General features: G+C 45.1%; 1 protein-coding gene across 4 annotated transcripts in view; it reads right to left on the bottom strand.

The window, feature by feature from the left end:
* The window catches only part of HSD17B3 (hydroxysteroid 17-beta dehydrogenase 3), a 1,142,586-nt gene extending 1,128,982 nt beyond the window's left edge, over positions 1-13,604 (bottom strand). The window contains exon 1 of one of the 4 annotated variants that reach the window (XM_086961177.1): positions 13,296-13,604. In XM_086961177.1, the coding sequence (XP_086817303.1) occupies positions 13,296-13,449 (154 nt within the window). In that variant the 5' untranslated portion in view covers positions 13,450-13,604. The remainder of the gene's footprint in view (positions 1-13,295) is intronic. The other 3 variants (XM_086961176.1, XM_086961175.1, XM_086961174.1) reach the window with 3 other exon arrangements.
* Positions 13,605-14,332: the final 728 nt, after the last annotated feature.

Here is a 14,332-nt window from a genome sequence, read left to right as displayed (position 1 = left end):
TAGGAGAGTAGGGTCTGCAATCCTATGATCACCCAGATTTTTTGCTTTTGTTTCACTGGTTTACGACTTTCTCTGGCTGTGGGCCTGCCAATCAGACCCACAGCCTGGCTGTTCTCTCTCTAAATTACAACATGTACCCTAGGTGCATTTACCAATTGGTACTGGGCCACCTTATCAGACCCTGTAACTCAGGGCATAGGTGTACCCAGGGCCTACCAGGGGCTGAAGCATGTATTATGCCACCCCTGGCTGGCCTCCTAAATTTGACACAACTGGCTGCATGACAGCTGGGGCAAAGTCGTGTAATCACCCTTTGCTGTAGATATAGTATACCTATATCTAACCCTAAAATGGACACACAGATTCCTATCAGTCACTCCTATGGCAGGCCTTAACAATCCTGAAGGCAGAGTGCTTGGAATCGTGTGAGATGGTGCTCTGGCATGAGCTGAGCCTGTCTGCAGCTTGCGGAATCAAGTCCTAATAGCTGTTCCATGATATCGCATACCATATACTCTTAACTGCATTATAATCCTCGCGGTTAAATGCTATCTTTGGTATTGCTTTATCAAAACATGTCGAGTAAGGTGTCATACGAATTGGAATACTAACCCCTCGCCAATCCTGGCGACGGGGTTAGCATTCCACCCTTCTAGAAGGACACGACATGTATGTAACTGTGAACCCCGGTTAAAGTTAAACGAAGCCTCAGCTCCACAAAATGGATGCTGCCACCACAGACACGAGTCTGACCCCCTGCAGCTGGGAGTCCTTCCAGCGAGGGGAGCCTGGACAAAGGGTTTCCTGTCAGGGGCGGTGCTAGCACCGTCCCAGACATGGTTTTGTGTATCCTGGGTAGGCAGGGCTTTACAGGAAGGTGACTGCTGAGTGGCACCCCGGTGCTCACTACGCATAGGCCGGTCAGAACCAGTTCCAGGGGCACACCAGCCCCTGGCCTGGGGAAAGTCCGGCATGGCAGAGGGGTGTAACCACCCCCCTCCTAGTCCCACCCATAGGCAGGACCTAGTCACCGGGTCAGCCCCTTTTTTTAGTATAAAGATAGGAGCGGGCCCCCTGTTCAAATTAGATCATCTTTGGAATCAAGACACGACTTTCTGCGAAAGACATCAAGATTTCCTTCTTCAAGATTCTCCCTTGTGGCTAAGGAGTAGTCACCCTGCATCAAGCGGGCACCATCCTAAGAACACTGCGGTCTGCTGCAAGTCCTTCTTCACGAATCCGACGACCCAGCTCGACGAGACCCGGCTTTCCTGGCACCTCTGACCTCTACTCACCTCTACAGCAAAGCTGAGAACTGTGAGTGCGACGAGACCTCGAGGGACCGACGATCGCCAAGACTGCACGACTTCTTTGCAACAAGCCCACTGTGTGCTCCACTGGTGAGTGCTTTGGGGTCCGAGAAGCCCCAACCCTGAGCAGCTCCAGCACCGAAGATCAGCCCTCCAGCATCTCCACGATCTGTGTGGGGCCCTTCTGCTTTTGCGTGCTCACCGCGCTGTGTGGCTACTAGCCGGCTGGCTTGTGGCCTTCTTCACGACGCCTGACGACATCACTGCTGCTGGTCTGGTTGCTCCAGACTGGCCCTTGCTTCCTTCTTCAAGAGAGGCACCCCGGACCCTCCTGGTCCACTCCAGACGCCATTTTGAGTCCACCGCGTGGGCTTGCATTTGCCAAGGCTTTGTTGCCCAATCCTGGGTCCAGCGACGCCGACAGCTTCATCCATCGTGGGACAGCTCGCTCCTCCATCCTGGTCGCCGACAACGCCTCCTGGTCCGTGAGATCTGCGAGCACAGCGTCACCCACTCACCTAGTCGAGGTGACTACCATCCGGTGCCCTCCTGGTGCCACCTGACTACTGGCTAGTAGTCTCGAACTTGGTCCCCTCTGCTTTCAGGTGTCATCTTCCTTCGATCCAGGCTTGGATCCATCGAACTTCCTTCACTGGTCGCCTGCCAGCAACTTCTTTCTTCCAGGCTCCTGGTCCGTCTACGAGGATTCCCGACGTCTTTTGAGACCTATGCAGCTGCAGCCCCTGGGATAGGTAACTTCGGCATTTCGGTGCCCCAGCATAGCCTCACTATCCAAGGGTCAGAATCCACTTTCGTTTTCCTCCTACCAGGTCGGGTTCGCCCGAGAACACTAACTTTGTCATTACTAGCTACCATAGACTTTGTCCCGCATCACACTCTGCACCCGAGTCCCCTGGGTCTCCTAGAAGTAATCTGAAGATTCTATAGTCAAGATCTAGCGATTCCAAAGCCTATTAGTACTGTACTTACCTGCTAGTAATTTCGCATTCCACTTTCAGAGTATATGGTTTTCCGTGCCCCTCGGGCATTTGTATATACTGTGCTAACTTAAGTATTTTCGTAAGAGTTTTGTTTTGTGCTTAGTACCCTGTCCTCATAAAGAGTACAGGGCTGTTGTGATCCTTAATAAATATCTTGTTTATTTTCATAACACTTGTGTGGTGTCCTTTCACTGGGTATTCAAGGGGTATATGTGTGGTAAACAGCTGGCTTAACACGCCCTCTCGAGTCTTTAGCCTTAGACTGCTCGTATCCATGCTACTAGGATAGCTGGTCTATAAGGTTGACTTACAACCAATCATCAATAAGGGTTGCTGGACTGATACATAGTGTTCACTAGAATAGTGAGCACTGCATATCAGGCCACCTTCTCACAGTGATGATCACAGCACCCCTGGATTCGCGTCGCACACCGGAACAGCTCCACATATTACTGTAGCGATGTGTGCTCTGAGTAAGAGACTGCACACGCTCGGTAGCTCCAAAATGAATTATCTCAAGACTGGGCGCATTGGGGACATGGAGGGCGGGGGCTGCGTGGTTTTATCCCTACACACCTGCACAAAGAAGGCACGTCGGGACTCAGTGACTAACTTTTCAACTTCCTTAAAGTCGGAGTGTAGTCCAGGAGTCGGGGTTCTGGTCACACTTACCCGGTTGAGCCTGTCTCTCAAGTGGGCAGTAGCTGCCCATGTGCTGGAAAAGAAAATTAGCTTTGTCAATTAATTAATTAATTAAAGGCTGTGACAAACATATGGGGTGGGGGGCATCATCTGCGGCAGCGGGAGAATTGTTGAGGGAGCTGGGGCATACTGAACACGGGCTACAATTGCATCGGGCATTATTAGCAGCCATTCACACAACAAGACTAAAAACAAGAGCATAAGCAGCTTTTCTCGTATGACTGCTTCACTAGCAGGCTTGCTCGTTTTATGGACAAATAATAATCAAATGAAAATAAGCGGCTGCTACGCCGACTCAACATGCATGAAATCAATATGCCATACAACAAATCAAAGGCAAGAGGACAGCGAGGAACGGCTCACCTTCACTGCGAAGGAAACAAAATGGCGGCCTCAAGCTTCCGAAATTTTTTGGATTCGGGGGCGTGTTTTGCTGTCCTGAGTGACGGGCGACGTCACGAGCTAAAGAACAGCAAAACTTACGCCCCGAATCCGAAAGAGACGGGGCTAAATCGGAGTGACGCCTGTCTCCTCCAATGGCTGGCCTCCGTTTAGGAAGCCAGCCAATGGAGGAGAGACAGGGCAGGGAGGCGGGTTCCAAAGCGCTACTAAAAGACATTAATTCTCCGACCACTGGCTGCGCAAGCGCAGCCTTTAGGTCCTCGACCTAAAGACAGTGGGCATGTTAACTGTTAGACCTGTCAGACTTAGGGTGGTCTCCCCCAAACGTTTTGCCAACTTGTCTCCAATTTTGCGGAATTCGTTTTTGTTGGCCTTAGGACTCTGTTTATTTTACCACTGCCAACCGCTGCTAAAGTGCTTGTGCTCACTCCCCTAAACATGGTTTTGTTGACCTATACAGAATTGGCATATTTAACTTATCTATAAGTCCTTAGTAGAGTGCACTACATGTGCCCAGAGCCTGTAAAGCAAGTGCTACTAATGGGCCAGCAGCACTTGATTGTGCCACTCACTTAAGTAGCCCCTTAAACATGTATCACGCCTGCCACTGCGGAGCCTGTGTATGCAGTTTATTTATTTATTTATAAAGCACTGCCATGTTGACTTGGTATTTAAAACACATGCTAAATCTTAAACTCCCCCTTAATTACATGTAAGCCACCCCTAAGGTAGGCTCTAGGTAGCCCTTAGGGCAGGGTGCTGTGTAATTAAAGGATAGGACATGTACATTTAAGTCTTACATGTCCTGATAGTGAAAAAGTCCCACATTTGTTTTTCACTACTGTGAGGCCTACCCCTCCCACAGGTTAACATTGGTGTTTCTTATTATATCTAATAAGCTGTAATTCCCAATTGGAAGAAGGTAGATCTCTCATGTTTAGTACCTATGGAATTGTAATGATAAATCCTCTTTAACAGCAAAGTCAAATTTATTATTACAATTTTACCAAGTATTGGCATAACTAATAGGGCTTGCCTTTTGGACCTTATACGTGTTTAGCCATGCAGCACATTATCCTGAGTGCTGTGCTGTTAGGGATTAAAGAGCTATACAGTTACTACACACTGGTTCATGCAGTCTGATTCAGGAATACATGCTTGCCTTTGGTAACATTTATGGCCACATTCCAAGGCCTTTTATAGCACAGATAGAAAGTCAAGTGATTTGATGCAAGTCAATAGCACTATAACGTTCTGTGTGCAACTGCATCACTAGAGTATTGAACACCCTTAAAGAATGATTGTCAGTGGCAAGTTATGCTTACCATAATAGGATGAAAATATCAACAAGAGAGAAAGGGCAAGAGTAGGCACTCCTATACCCCAAACAATATGTCATAAACAACTGAGGAGTGACTCCGTGAAAAAGGATAAGGTAACAAAATTATTTTAGTTTATTTGGTTAATAATACCCCCCAAAAACCAAAAAGTGAGTCCAATGAAGGAAACAGCCACTGGAAGCAGTCTATGCCCAGGTGTGCTTATAAAAAACAGAGAGAGAGACAAGTCTCTTTCTTTGTAAAAGGACCCTCACTCACCACTAGTTGATAACATGCTTCATCATTGGGTCCCCGCTGGGGTGGCCGAATGCCTCCCCAGCGTGCTACAACGCCTGAGTTACAGCGGAGCAGGATAGTGTTGAGTGCGACAGTGCTCTAACAGAAATGTGAAGATAACTGTGAGTGCCAATTTAAAAAATACAAGGTTGAAACCTATAAAAACTTTTAATAAAGGTCAACCTGTATTGAATAAAAACAGTGTAAGCGGACAAACTAGATTCTATATTAGGAAACCTGTGTCCTTAGTGAAAATAAATGGTCAGCATGTTTCTGCTGCTAGATATGCAATTTTGCTCACAGGGCAAGTATGCAATTGTGGTTAAAAAGGCACCTACTGATTTAATTTAACAATATTTTTGTTTGTTAATGATTTTTATAGATGTGCAGTGTTATATTAAATAAAAATAAACCAACATAAAGTGTGCGCTAGAAAAAGTACAAAGCATGACACACTAATACTTGATTCGCAGTTGTAAAATCACTATCAGGCTGATTCATCATAGACCCGTTTTGCGAGTCTATAATAGCGATTCATAAGGAATCGCTATTACAGACTCGCAAAACGGGATTCATGTAGGAATCGCAAAAAGATTTGTGATTCCTACACAATCCTTATTTGCGATTAGCAAATTGCTAATCGCAAATAAGGAATAACTCCCCATTCATTCCTATGGGCCAAAAGGCCCGTAGGAATGAATGGGGAGTATTTCTTATTAGCGATTAGCAATTAGCTAATCGCAAATAAGATAGCGATTTAAAGGGTGCCAGGGGTGTCCAAAGGACACCCTGTAGCACCCCTTAAATGCACATTGAAACAGGTGTTGCGCACACACATGTCCAAAGGACATGTGTGTGTGCAACATGCAACTTAGAAAAATGCTTTTAAGAGCATTTTTCTAAGTTTTCGCTATTTACCACGAGGTTTGACCTCGCGGTAAATAGCGGGCCGAAATTGCGAATTCACAAATTTAAAATGGATGATGAATTGCATTTAAGGAATCTCAAATAGAGATTCCTTAAATGTAATTCCTCGCAAAATTGAGACATCGCTATTACCGATTTTTGCATTTGGGATGATGAATCCCAAATGCAAAAATAGAGCTCGCAAAGGGCCGTATTCTCAGAATCTGGCTCTTTGCGAGCCGATTTCGGCTTGATGAATCAGGCTGTTTGCATTTGGGATGATGAATCCCAAATGCAAAATTAGAGCTCGCAAAGGGCCAGATTCTCAGAATCTGGCCCTTTGCGAGCCGATTTCGGCTTGATGAATCAGGCTGTTTGCATTTGGGATGATGAATCCCAAATGCAAAATTAGAGCTCGCAAAGGGCCAGATTCTCAGAATCTGGCCCTTTGCGAGCCGATTTCGGCTTGATGAATCAGGCTGATTGTGGCTTTGTAAAACAATAAAAAGTCATAAAGAAAAGTTTCAAATGTTAGTTTGGTAACCTAATCTCACACGTCCTGGCATGTTAATCAATCAAAAATAATTCACCATAGTGATGTCATGTGAAAGCCTGAAAACAAAACACATCAAAACAAGAAACAGTCATATGTTTTTCTACTGGAAAACAGCAAACAGAACTACGTGAATATTTCCAAAAGGTGGACCTCTAATCTGATGTTAAGGAGTCTAACCAGCTGAATATGAAAGTGAAGGCTCAGGTGTTTATAGGTGCGGGGGTAGAGTGCAAGAATAATTTGGTGTGCGCCAATCTGCAGAATAATGTAGTCAGTCTTGTTGGATGGAAAACGCTGAATGTGTGTCCGTGTGCTGGAAAGAGACACTGACGTGATTGCATCACGCAGAGGAGCCGGTCACAGAGTGCACGGGACCCCCCACACAACCAGCATGAATTTAAGCACTAGGGAATGTAGGAGGAAGAGTTGAGATTAGAGTTTTCCTGAATGTTCTGTTCTTGTGCAAGTTGCTCGAATTGTATTCTAAGGAAAACTGTATGCATGCTTTTCAGTGACAGGGACCCTGCAGATGGGGGACAGAAGGTGTGGGGGGGGTCAAGAACAGGCTTGGCACTCACACGATGTTGTCAAATACTTGCACTGTAAGTATAACTTTAGCAAGCCAACACTGGAACTTGAACCTAGCTTTTAAAGTTTGTACGCTTGTATACCCCAATATTAATGTACTTTGTATTAGAAACACACAAAGTTCACACTGTTTAGAAACAGAAGTCTGGTATAAAGAAATATATGAACCAGGGCAGCAAGCACAGACGAATTAACCCGCTTAGCACAGCTCCGGCCGGATCATTTGGTGTGCTGTAAAATAAAAGGGCTGCGTGGTAAGAGGGCAGCTGACCTCATTAGAGAAATGAAGGCTTAGGTGTGGGTTAACTAAACCAGAAAAAGGCTGTGAATTGCGAACACTAAGACATATCTATCTAGGCTGATGCCCTACACTTTAATAATAATTTGAACGCATTAAGTGATTTTAGAACATTGGAATGTTGGGAGCTCCATTGCAGACAATGGAGTGCTCCCTGCTTCTACGGGCTGGTAAAGGCCCACAGAGCAACATTCCAATGTTCTACAAAGGTTTCTCGAAGCTCGAGGAGATTTCAATCCCCTCGAGCTTCGAGAACCCTTTGTTTAATTTGTTAGAACATTCTGCCCTCTAGTAGCAGAATGTTCTAATAGCCTTATAGCCCTTCGTAGCAGGGCTATACAGGCAATTAAAGTCCCGCTGTCTCGTTAAAGTCCCTCGCCTTCGGCTCGGACTTTTAATGATTCAGCTGGCCTTTAATAGCCAGTATAGCCCGCTACGGCGGGCTATAAGGCTATATGAGAGCTATGAATGTCAATGGGTAGAGCATTACAGTGTATGGGCCCTAAAAGATGGAATTCTGAGATGCTATTAAGTTCCAAATAAATAAACAAAGACGTTATATTCTTTGTTTTTCCGGTGGTATTATAAAGTGCTTACTAACCCAGACGAGGTGTAAATGAATTTGTAATGTGGAGCCAGCACTCCGAAATAACCACTTTTTAAGATACCTGGGACCTCATTTATGAAAAGTGACACTTTGCTGCGAGAAAACAGCGATGCGTCACTTTTCATTGCGCCCTCCTTGCGGCACCAATGATGCGTCATATTTACAGTATGACGCATCATGTCGCAAGGAGTTACAGATACGTTAGTGTTTCTGACATATCTGTAGGCGCAAAAATGACGCATTGCTGGAGTGTGTCACAAAAGTGACGCAACTACAGCAATGGGTCATTACACATGGGCAAGTACCTTTTCAAATGTGCCTGCATCATTCTTACGCCTGCCATGAGGCAGGCATAAGATATTGACGCATTTGAGTCCTAGAAGTGGCGCAGTGAAATCATATAGATTTCACTGCGTCACTTCTATGACGGGGAACGCCCCCCTGTATACATTATACCTGGTGCAGGTATAATGTGGCGCAGTGGTTTACAAAGTGACGCATCTACCTGGATGCAACACTTTGTAAATATGGTGCAACAAGGCGCATTTCTTACGTCACTGGTGCGTCACAAAAAGTGACGCAACTGCAGCACAAAAGTGACGTAAGGGCTCACAAATAAGCCCCAAGGTCTCTAGCTCTGTGATCTCTCGTGCTAGTCAACTCTTCCAAAAATTTATGGCAATTGTTCTTTTAAGCCTCAAATTTCCTACGTGAAATGGACTACTTGTGGAGTATTATAGAATTCAGACTGGAGCAAAATGATTACCACACAACAAGCAGGCCGGTTTACTTTCATTCCCCCACTAAAACCTTCTCCCACTTGGAAAGTAGTTTTACTGGCCTTTTAACATGTGCACTTCAAACAGCGATACTCTTGAGAGTGGGTCGGAGCAGAATGACGCAGTAGATGCTGTTTTAGGAACCGTAACATGACTGAGGTGAACTACAGGCAAGGCACTGGGGCTTCCCATGGCACTTTATTCTGCTAATAATTCCGAAGATGCCAGGGCTGCCAAGCTGCAACGAGGTCCCACTGGGCAGCCAGTCCGAGCTCTGTGGGAAGCTTCAGGTTATTCTTTAGGGCAGCCCTCCTCTCCGCACCCACAATCATTCAAGTAGCTGCTAATTAAGGAGGAAGATGAAAGAACAGTTTTGATTGTCCGTCCGGGAAACTGCAGCAGTGACTCAATTGAGGGGAAAAGGAGAGCATGGATGTTGTTGGGTCCAGGCTGATGGGAGAACGCGCTTGAACAGCTGTTCTGCTCACATGGACAGGCACTATTTCATCTTCCCCATTCAGCCACTGGGGTGACTCTTCCCGTGCTTGTAAATAAATGATAGAGTCTGCTTTAGCCCGATGGACGACCATGATACGTATGCATGACAGCAGTGGGCTTTGAAGAAAGATGAAGCAAAGGCAGGCAAACAAAAAGAAATGGTGCGGGACCAATCTTTGAAAAAAAAGAGTGCATCAAACATATGATAAGCCAAGAGTAAGGGGACATGTGACAGGAGCAGGCGCCACGAATGTCAAAGCACACCCAAAGGCGAGACAGCAAGCAGTTTTTCATGAATGAAAAGAAAGCAATTTTGACAGGCAGAGGAACAAATGGAAAGCGGTGGGTGCGGTATAAGCCCCGGGAGTAGATACGCCATGCCTCGATCAGTGCATGCACGCTGCTAGGCTCGACCTAAAAATTCCACTTTTAGAAAGATGCCATTTACTACACTTAGTCCTGTCTGCCTTCAGCCTGACTCTATTAAAGGTCTGGGGAGGGTGACAGCAGGACTTTTTGCATTCCCCCTATATAGCCACACACAATGGGAGCTTAGGTGTGACTTGATGGGCAACCCTGGGATGATGGGAGGGAGGAGCTGTGCAAAGCCTCACACTTCTACCCAAATTGGCTGTTTACTTCCGACATAAAGGGCTGCATACCCCCCTGTAGTGAATCTGGAGACAGGGCATGAAGGGAGGACATCTGCACACTTCAAAGATCCTTCTTTTAAGTATACCCCACTTCAAAGGCACCAGTGGGTAGAAGAACTGGACTTCAGACCCTACCATTTCAGTACACTTCTGGACCTGTGGATACTCTGCTGGGAAGAAGGACTGCTGTGATGCTGATGGATCAACATTCTGCTGAACTGCTGTTCTGGAAGAACAGTTTTATTGCTATGATGACCTGCTGCTTGATGCCCTTCTGGTCTGGGTGAGGAGTACTGGACCTGCATCAATTGACCCCACAGCACCCAGAGTGACTCCAAAAGCTATTTGGTTAGCCTGCTGATCTGAAGTCTCAGGGCCATAACAGACTTTCAACTATCCTGCTTCTGCACCTGGACTCTGCTAACTGTGAGTCCACTCTGCAAAGTGGTGCTGCCCCAGTCCTGTACCCTTGGAAGTGTGCCTAAGGTGCTTGCTCTACCCTTCATTGATGCTGCGGAGACGGACCCAGTGCCTCGCCGCTACTGCGTGGTCAGCACCGATGCATATTTAACACTGCGCAGATCAGGACTGGTGCATCGCTCCTGTTTGCATCGACCAGAACTGATGCATTGCTGCATCTGCTTGGCTCAGAGCCTTCTTTTCACCTTCGGAACTACCACTGCGTGACTCTCTTCAAGGAAAGTCCTCACATCTCTCTTGAAGACAGCATCGGCGTCGAAGCTGAAACTCTGCATTTCATCGGAACAGACACATTGCCATTGTTGCACAGTCAGGACCCGCACATCACCTCGGAACGCATAGATCGATATCAGAGCGTTGCCTTCTCTGCACTCCATAGCCTCTCCCGACATGGACACCGCCAGACTAAGGTACATTTACTGAGTAGGCCCAACCCTGTCCCTGTAGCTGGGCCTCCGCTCCACAGCAGTCAGCCTGAACTTTTGACTTTATCCTCATCCAGCGCGACCTGATATTCCTTGTTGGCACTTAGTGCTCTTTGGTGCTTTTTCACTTAATTCTTCTATAATCAATATTTCCGGTTTTACTTTTTGGATTTTTCTCCTTTTGCTGTCAAATACTTTATTAAAACATTGTCTGTTTGTGTGCTGCATAAATACTTTACATGTTGCCTCATGCTTAAGCCTGACTGTTTGTGTGCCAAGCTACACAGGATTAAGCACAGGTTAATTTAGTGACTTTTAGTGGTTCACCCTGCAAGTGATTGTGACTAAGGTTCACATCCCAGTCAACCAGCAACCCAATTTCTCACATTAAATAATACATTGCATAAATATTTAAAATTGTGCCATTTGCCCCTGTAGTGATGGATGTCTCAATTGCAAGGTAGTGACTTAAATTCATGCCTTTATGTTACACAAAAACTAAAGTTCTATGGTAAAAACAGGACAACAAGATGAAACTCTGCACCTCTTCTCAAACAGAAGTCTACTCTCAAACGTACCTTCTTCTGTTTGAAATGCCGTTAGGATCTGGAATACTCCTGAAGCCTATATAAAACATGTTCCTTTATTTCAAATCCTCAAATTCAAGCTGAAGGTCCATCTACTAACACTCCACATGACATGGCGATGAACATACTTTATTCCGGATATATATTTGTATACTTTACTGCTGTGTGCTGCTGATCAAAACTTTTAAATCTTTTTATTTCCATGTCTAAATGACAACTATGTTGTTTGTACTGGCACCACATAGTGTCTTATGGCACGCATGCAGTGCTGGGAAGTAGGGGGGTCCCACCAGATCCCGGCTCCAGCACCTATTTCTGACCCAGACAAGAATTCCTATTTTGTCCTGATGTCATTTTCCGACACCGGGATATAATTCAGCAGCCCCCACACACTGCCTGCATTGTGTTTGAAACAGCAACCTACAGGAAACAAGGGAGCTTTCTTTTTTCACTTGCATCCTGATGTAAAACAAAGGCCTGATTTAAAGGGCCATCTGCCTTTCTTTTATTCAAGTGTCATCCTGACTAGAAGACATCTGTAATCTAACACCTAGATGCCAATGCAATGGAAGGAAACAAGGGCACACAGCTTATCCCTTCACAAGTATGTTAGATAAACTATGACTTGGAGGTTGGTTTTTGACTTAGTTCAACCCATGTGTAAAAGATGTGCATGCACTGTAAGAATGCACGATTTATCTCTGTGCATTAGTAATAAGGCAAATAATGATTTAAACGTTAGCTACTCATTTTTAATTTACATTTTTTACAACGCTACTCACGCAAGTATACAATGTCAGCCCGCTTTGCATCACACACAGAGGCAAAATAAATCAAACAAGTGTGCAAAGCAATGCAAAGGAAATGTTACATAAGACAATGAGGGTTATATGCAACAGGTTTCACATGTTGTCCACACATATTTTAAGAGTGAATGGTCGAGAGAAGCACAAGGATAGGATATACAACATAATGCAGTGATTGTGGTTATCTTTACTAACAATAATTTATTGCATCCCAAAGTCACACTTCATTGCAATTTTAACAATAAGGATCTAAACCTATGACTTAACAGTTTGCATGCAGCTCACTGATGCGGTAAATAGTTCTCTGTGCTATATTAGAAGGATTGCAATTTATGAACTTTGAATTAACATAACGATCTTAGTCTCAAAAGACATAGCCAATTTACACATAAAATACAAATCTGTGATGTGCACGTTACACAATGTGCTTGCAGTTGGTACATTAAACCACTATGCTACTTATTGAGTCAAAACTGTCAGTGGGCAAACCACAGAACTTTCCCAGAACTGCGTTAACCACTAAAGTTATCCTACCGCGATCATAATCCCCTCAAAATCGATGGGCTCACAAAGATCTCTGCAGCAGGTGCTTTAACCCTGTTAGATACTTAAGTAAGTTAGAACAAATGTACTTGCTGCCAATCTCTATGTAGTTTTTTTTTAATAAATGCATATGTTGACTGTCAAACTCTGCAGGTCGAGCTCCGCCCCTCATGACTCCACCCCTTTTCCCTGGCAAACCTTGGCCCCCAATTAATGGGTACCTGTAGTAAATGTTTACAATATTAGCACTGCATGCATGCCACGTTTTAGAGAGTAGACTCCCATTCACTTTAGCACTAAATTCTGTAAATGTACACATCATTCATCCGACTCTCTTCTGTATACGTTGTCAATGAATCTTTGTTGTAAAGCGCAGCCGTAACAACTATTAAATAAAAATATATACGTAACATAAGCATTTTGAAAGTGTGATCAAGACACTACACCCTGCATTTTTTTAGGAAGTTAAATGAATCACGTAATCACACAGCAAAACAGTAAACAAAAAAACGGATACAATGAAGAAAGCTTGACTTACCTGCCCAATTTCCCATTGATTTAAAGAATGATGCGGGCAGCGCTCCCCACGCGCGCGGAAACAAGTACTTGAGGAAGCCGATGCATCTGACGAGGAAGAACAAACAGAGCGCGCCCCCAATGAGGGCAAAGAGCTGCTGGCAGCGCTGCTCCATGGCTGCTGGGTGCTGCTGAGCCGCGTCCCTCGCGAGCGAGCTACTGTGGAGCTGGCGAAAGCAAGTGTGAGAAGTACACTCGAATGCCGCGTCACGTGACCATCAGAGTTTAGATTATCGCTACCCCTCCCCGTACCTCTCGGGAAACCAACAACCTCTAGTATGAATATTATCCATAGCAGTAAATAGACGACTCTTCGCGTCTAAAATCGAAAACAGTTGTCGCTGTGAAAGTAAGTTCGACCGCTGGGTGGCTGACTCACCATAGAAGTCACCGCCTCGGAGTTCTGGACAGTGAGTCCTTAGGCTCAATATTCAGGGCAGGAGGTTATGGCAAAGGTGTCGGTATACGTAATCGACGCAGAAGTGAAGGCTAGGGACGCATCGGCCAGGCCTGGTACTCCTTGCTTGATAAACGAATGTGGCTCGACCCAGAAGTTAGCCACTTACAGCTTCGACACGCGGACAAGACGGAATAATGCGGCGTGGACGCCGAGGCGCTAGATAGTCTGTGGTGCCCCGTTTTTTCCTGCAGAAGTGGCTTCCTTTTGCTTCGAGGTGTATATTTCATTTTGAGTTCAAGTAATTTATTGTATTCAGAGAAAAGGGTATACAGCAATACATGCATGCCAAAATTGATAAATATACCGAAGAAGTTAAACATAGCCACATGACAGCATTGTGAGATTCGTAGAAAATACTCTGGTAAAGGATTAATGGTGGGACAGAATTATTATATGAATATGACCAGATATATAATGACAAAAAGCAAATAAATTCAAATCATCCAGTTTATAATTAACATCCCAAAGTAAAGGTGTCTAAAGAATGAGGAGACAAATGTAGACCAAAGACCACCATGCCAATAATGCCATGTGCATCA

This window comes from Lissotriton vulgaris, chromosome 3_1 (assembly GCF_964263255.1).
Source record: "Lissotriton vulgaris chromosome 3_1, aLisVul1.2, whole genome shotgun sequence".
In the NCBI taxonomy this organism is placed as follows: domain Eukaryota; kingdom Metazoa; phylum Chordata; class Amphibia; order Caudata; family Salamandridae; genus Lissotriton; species Lissotriton vulgaris.
Note: the sequence above shows the minus strand (reverse complement) of the source record. Positions and strands in the feature narration are given on the sequence as shown.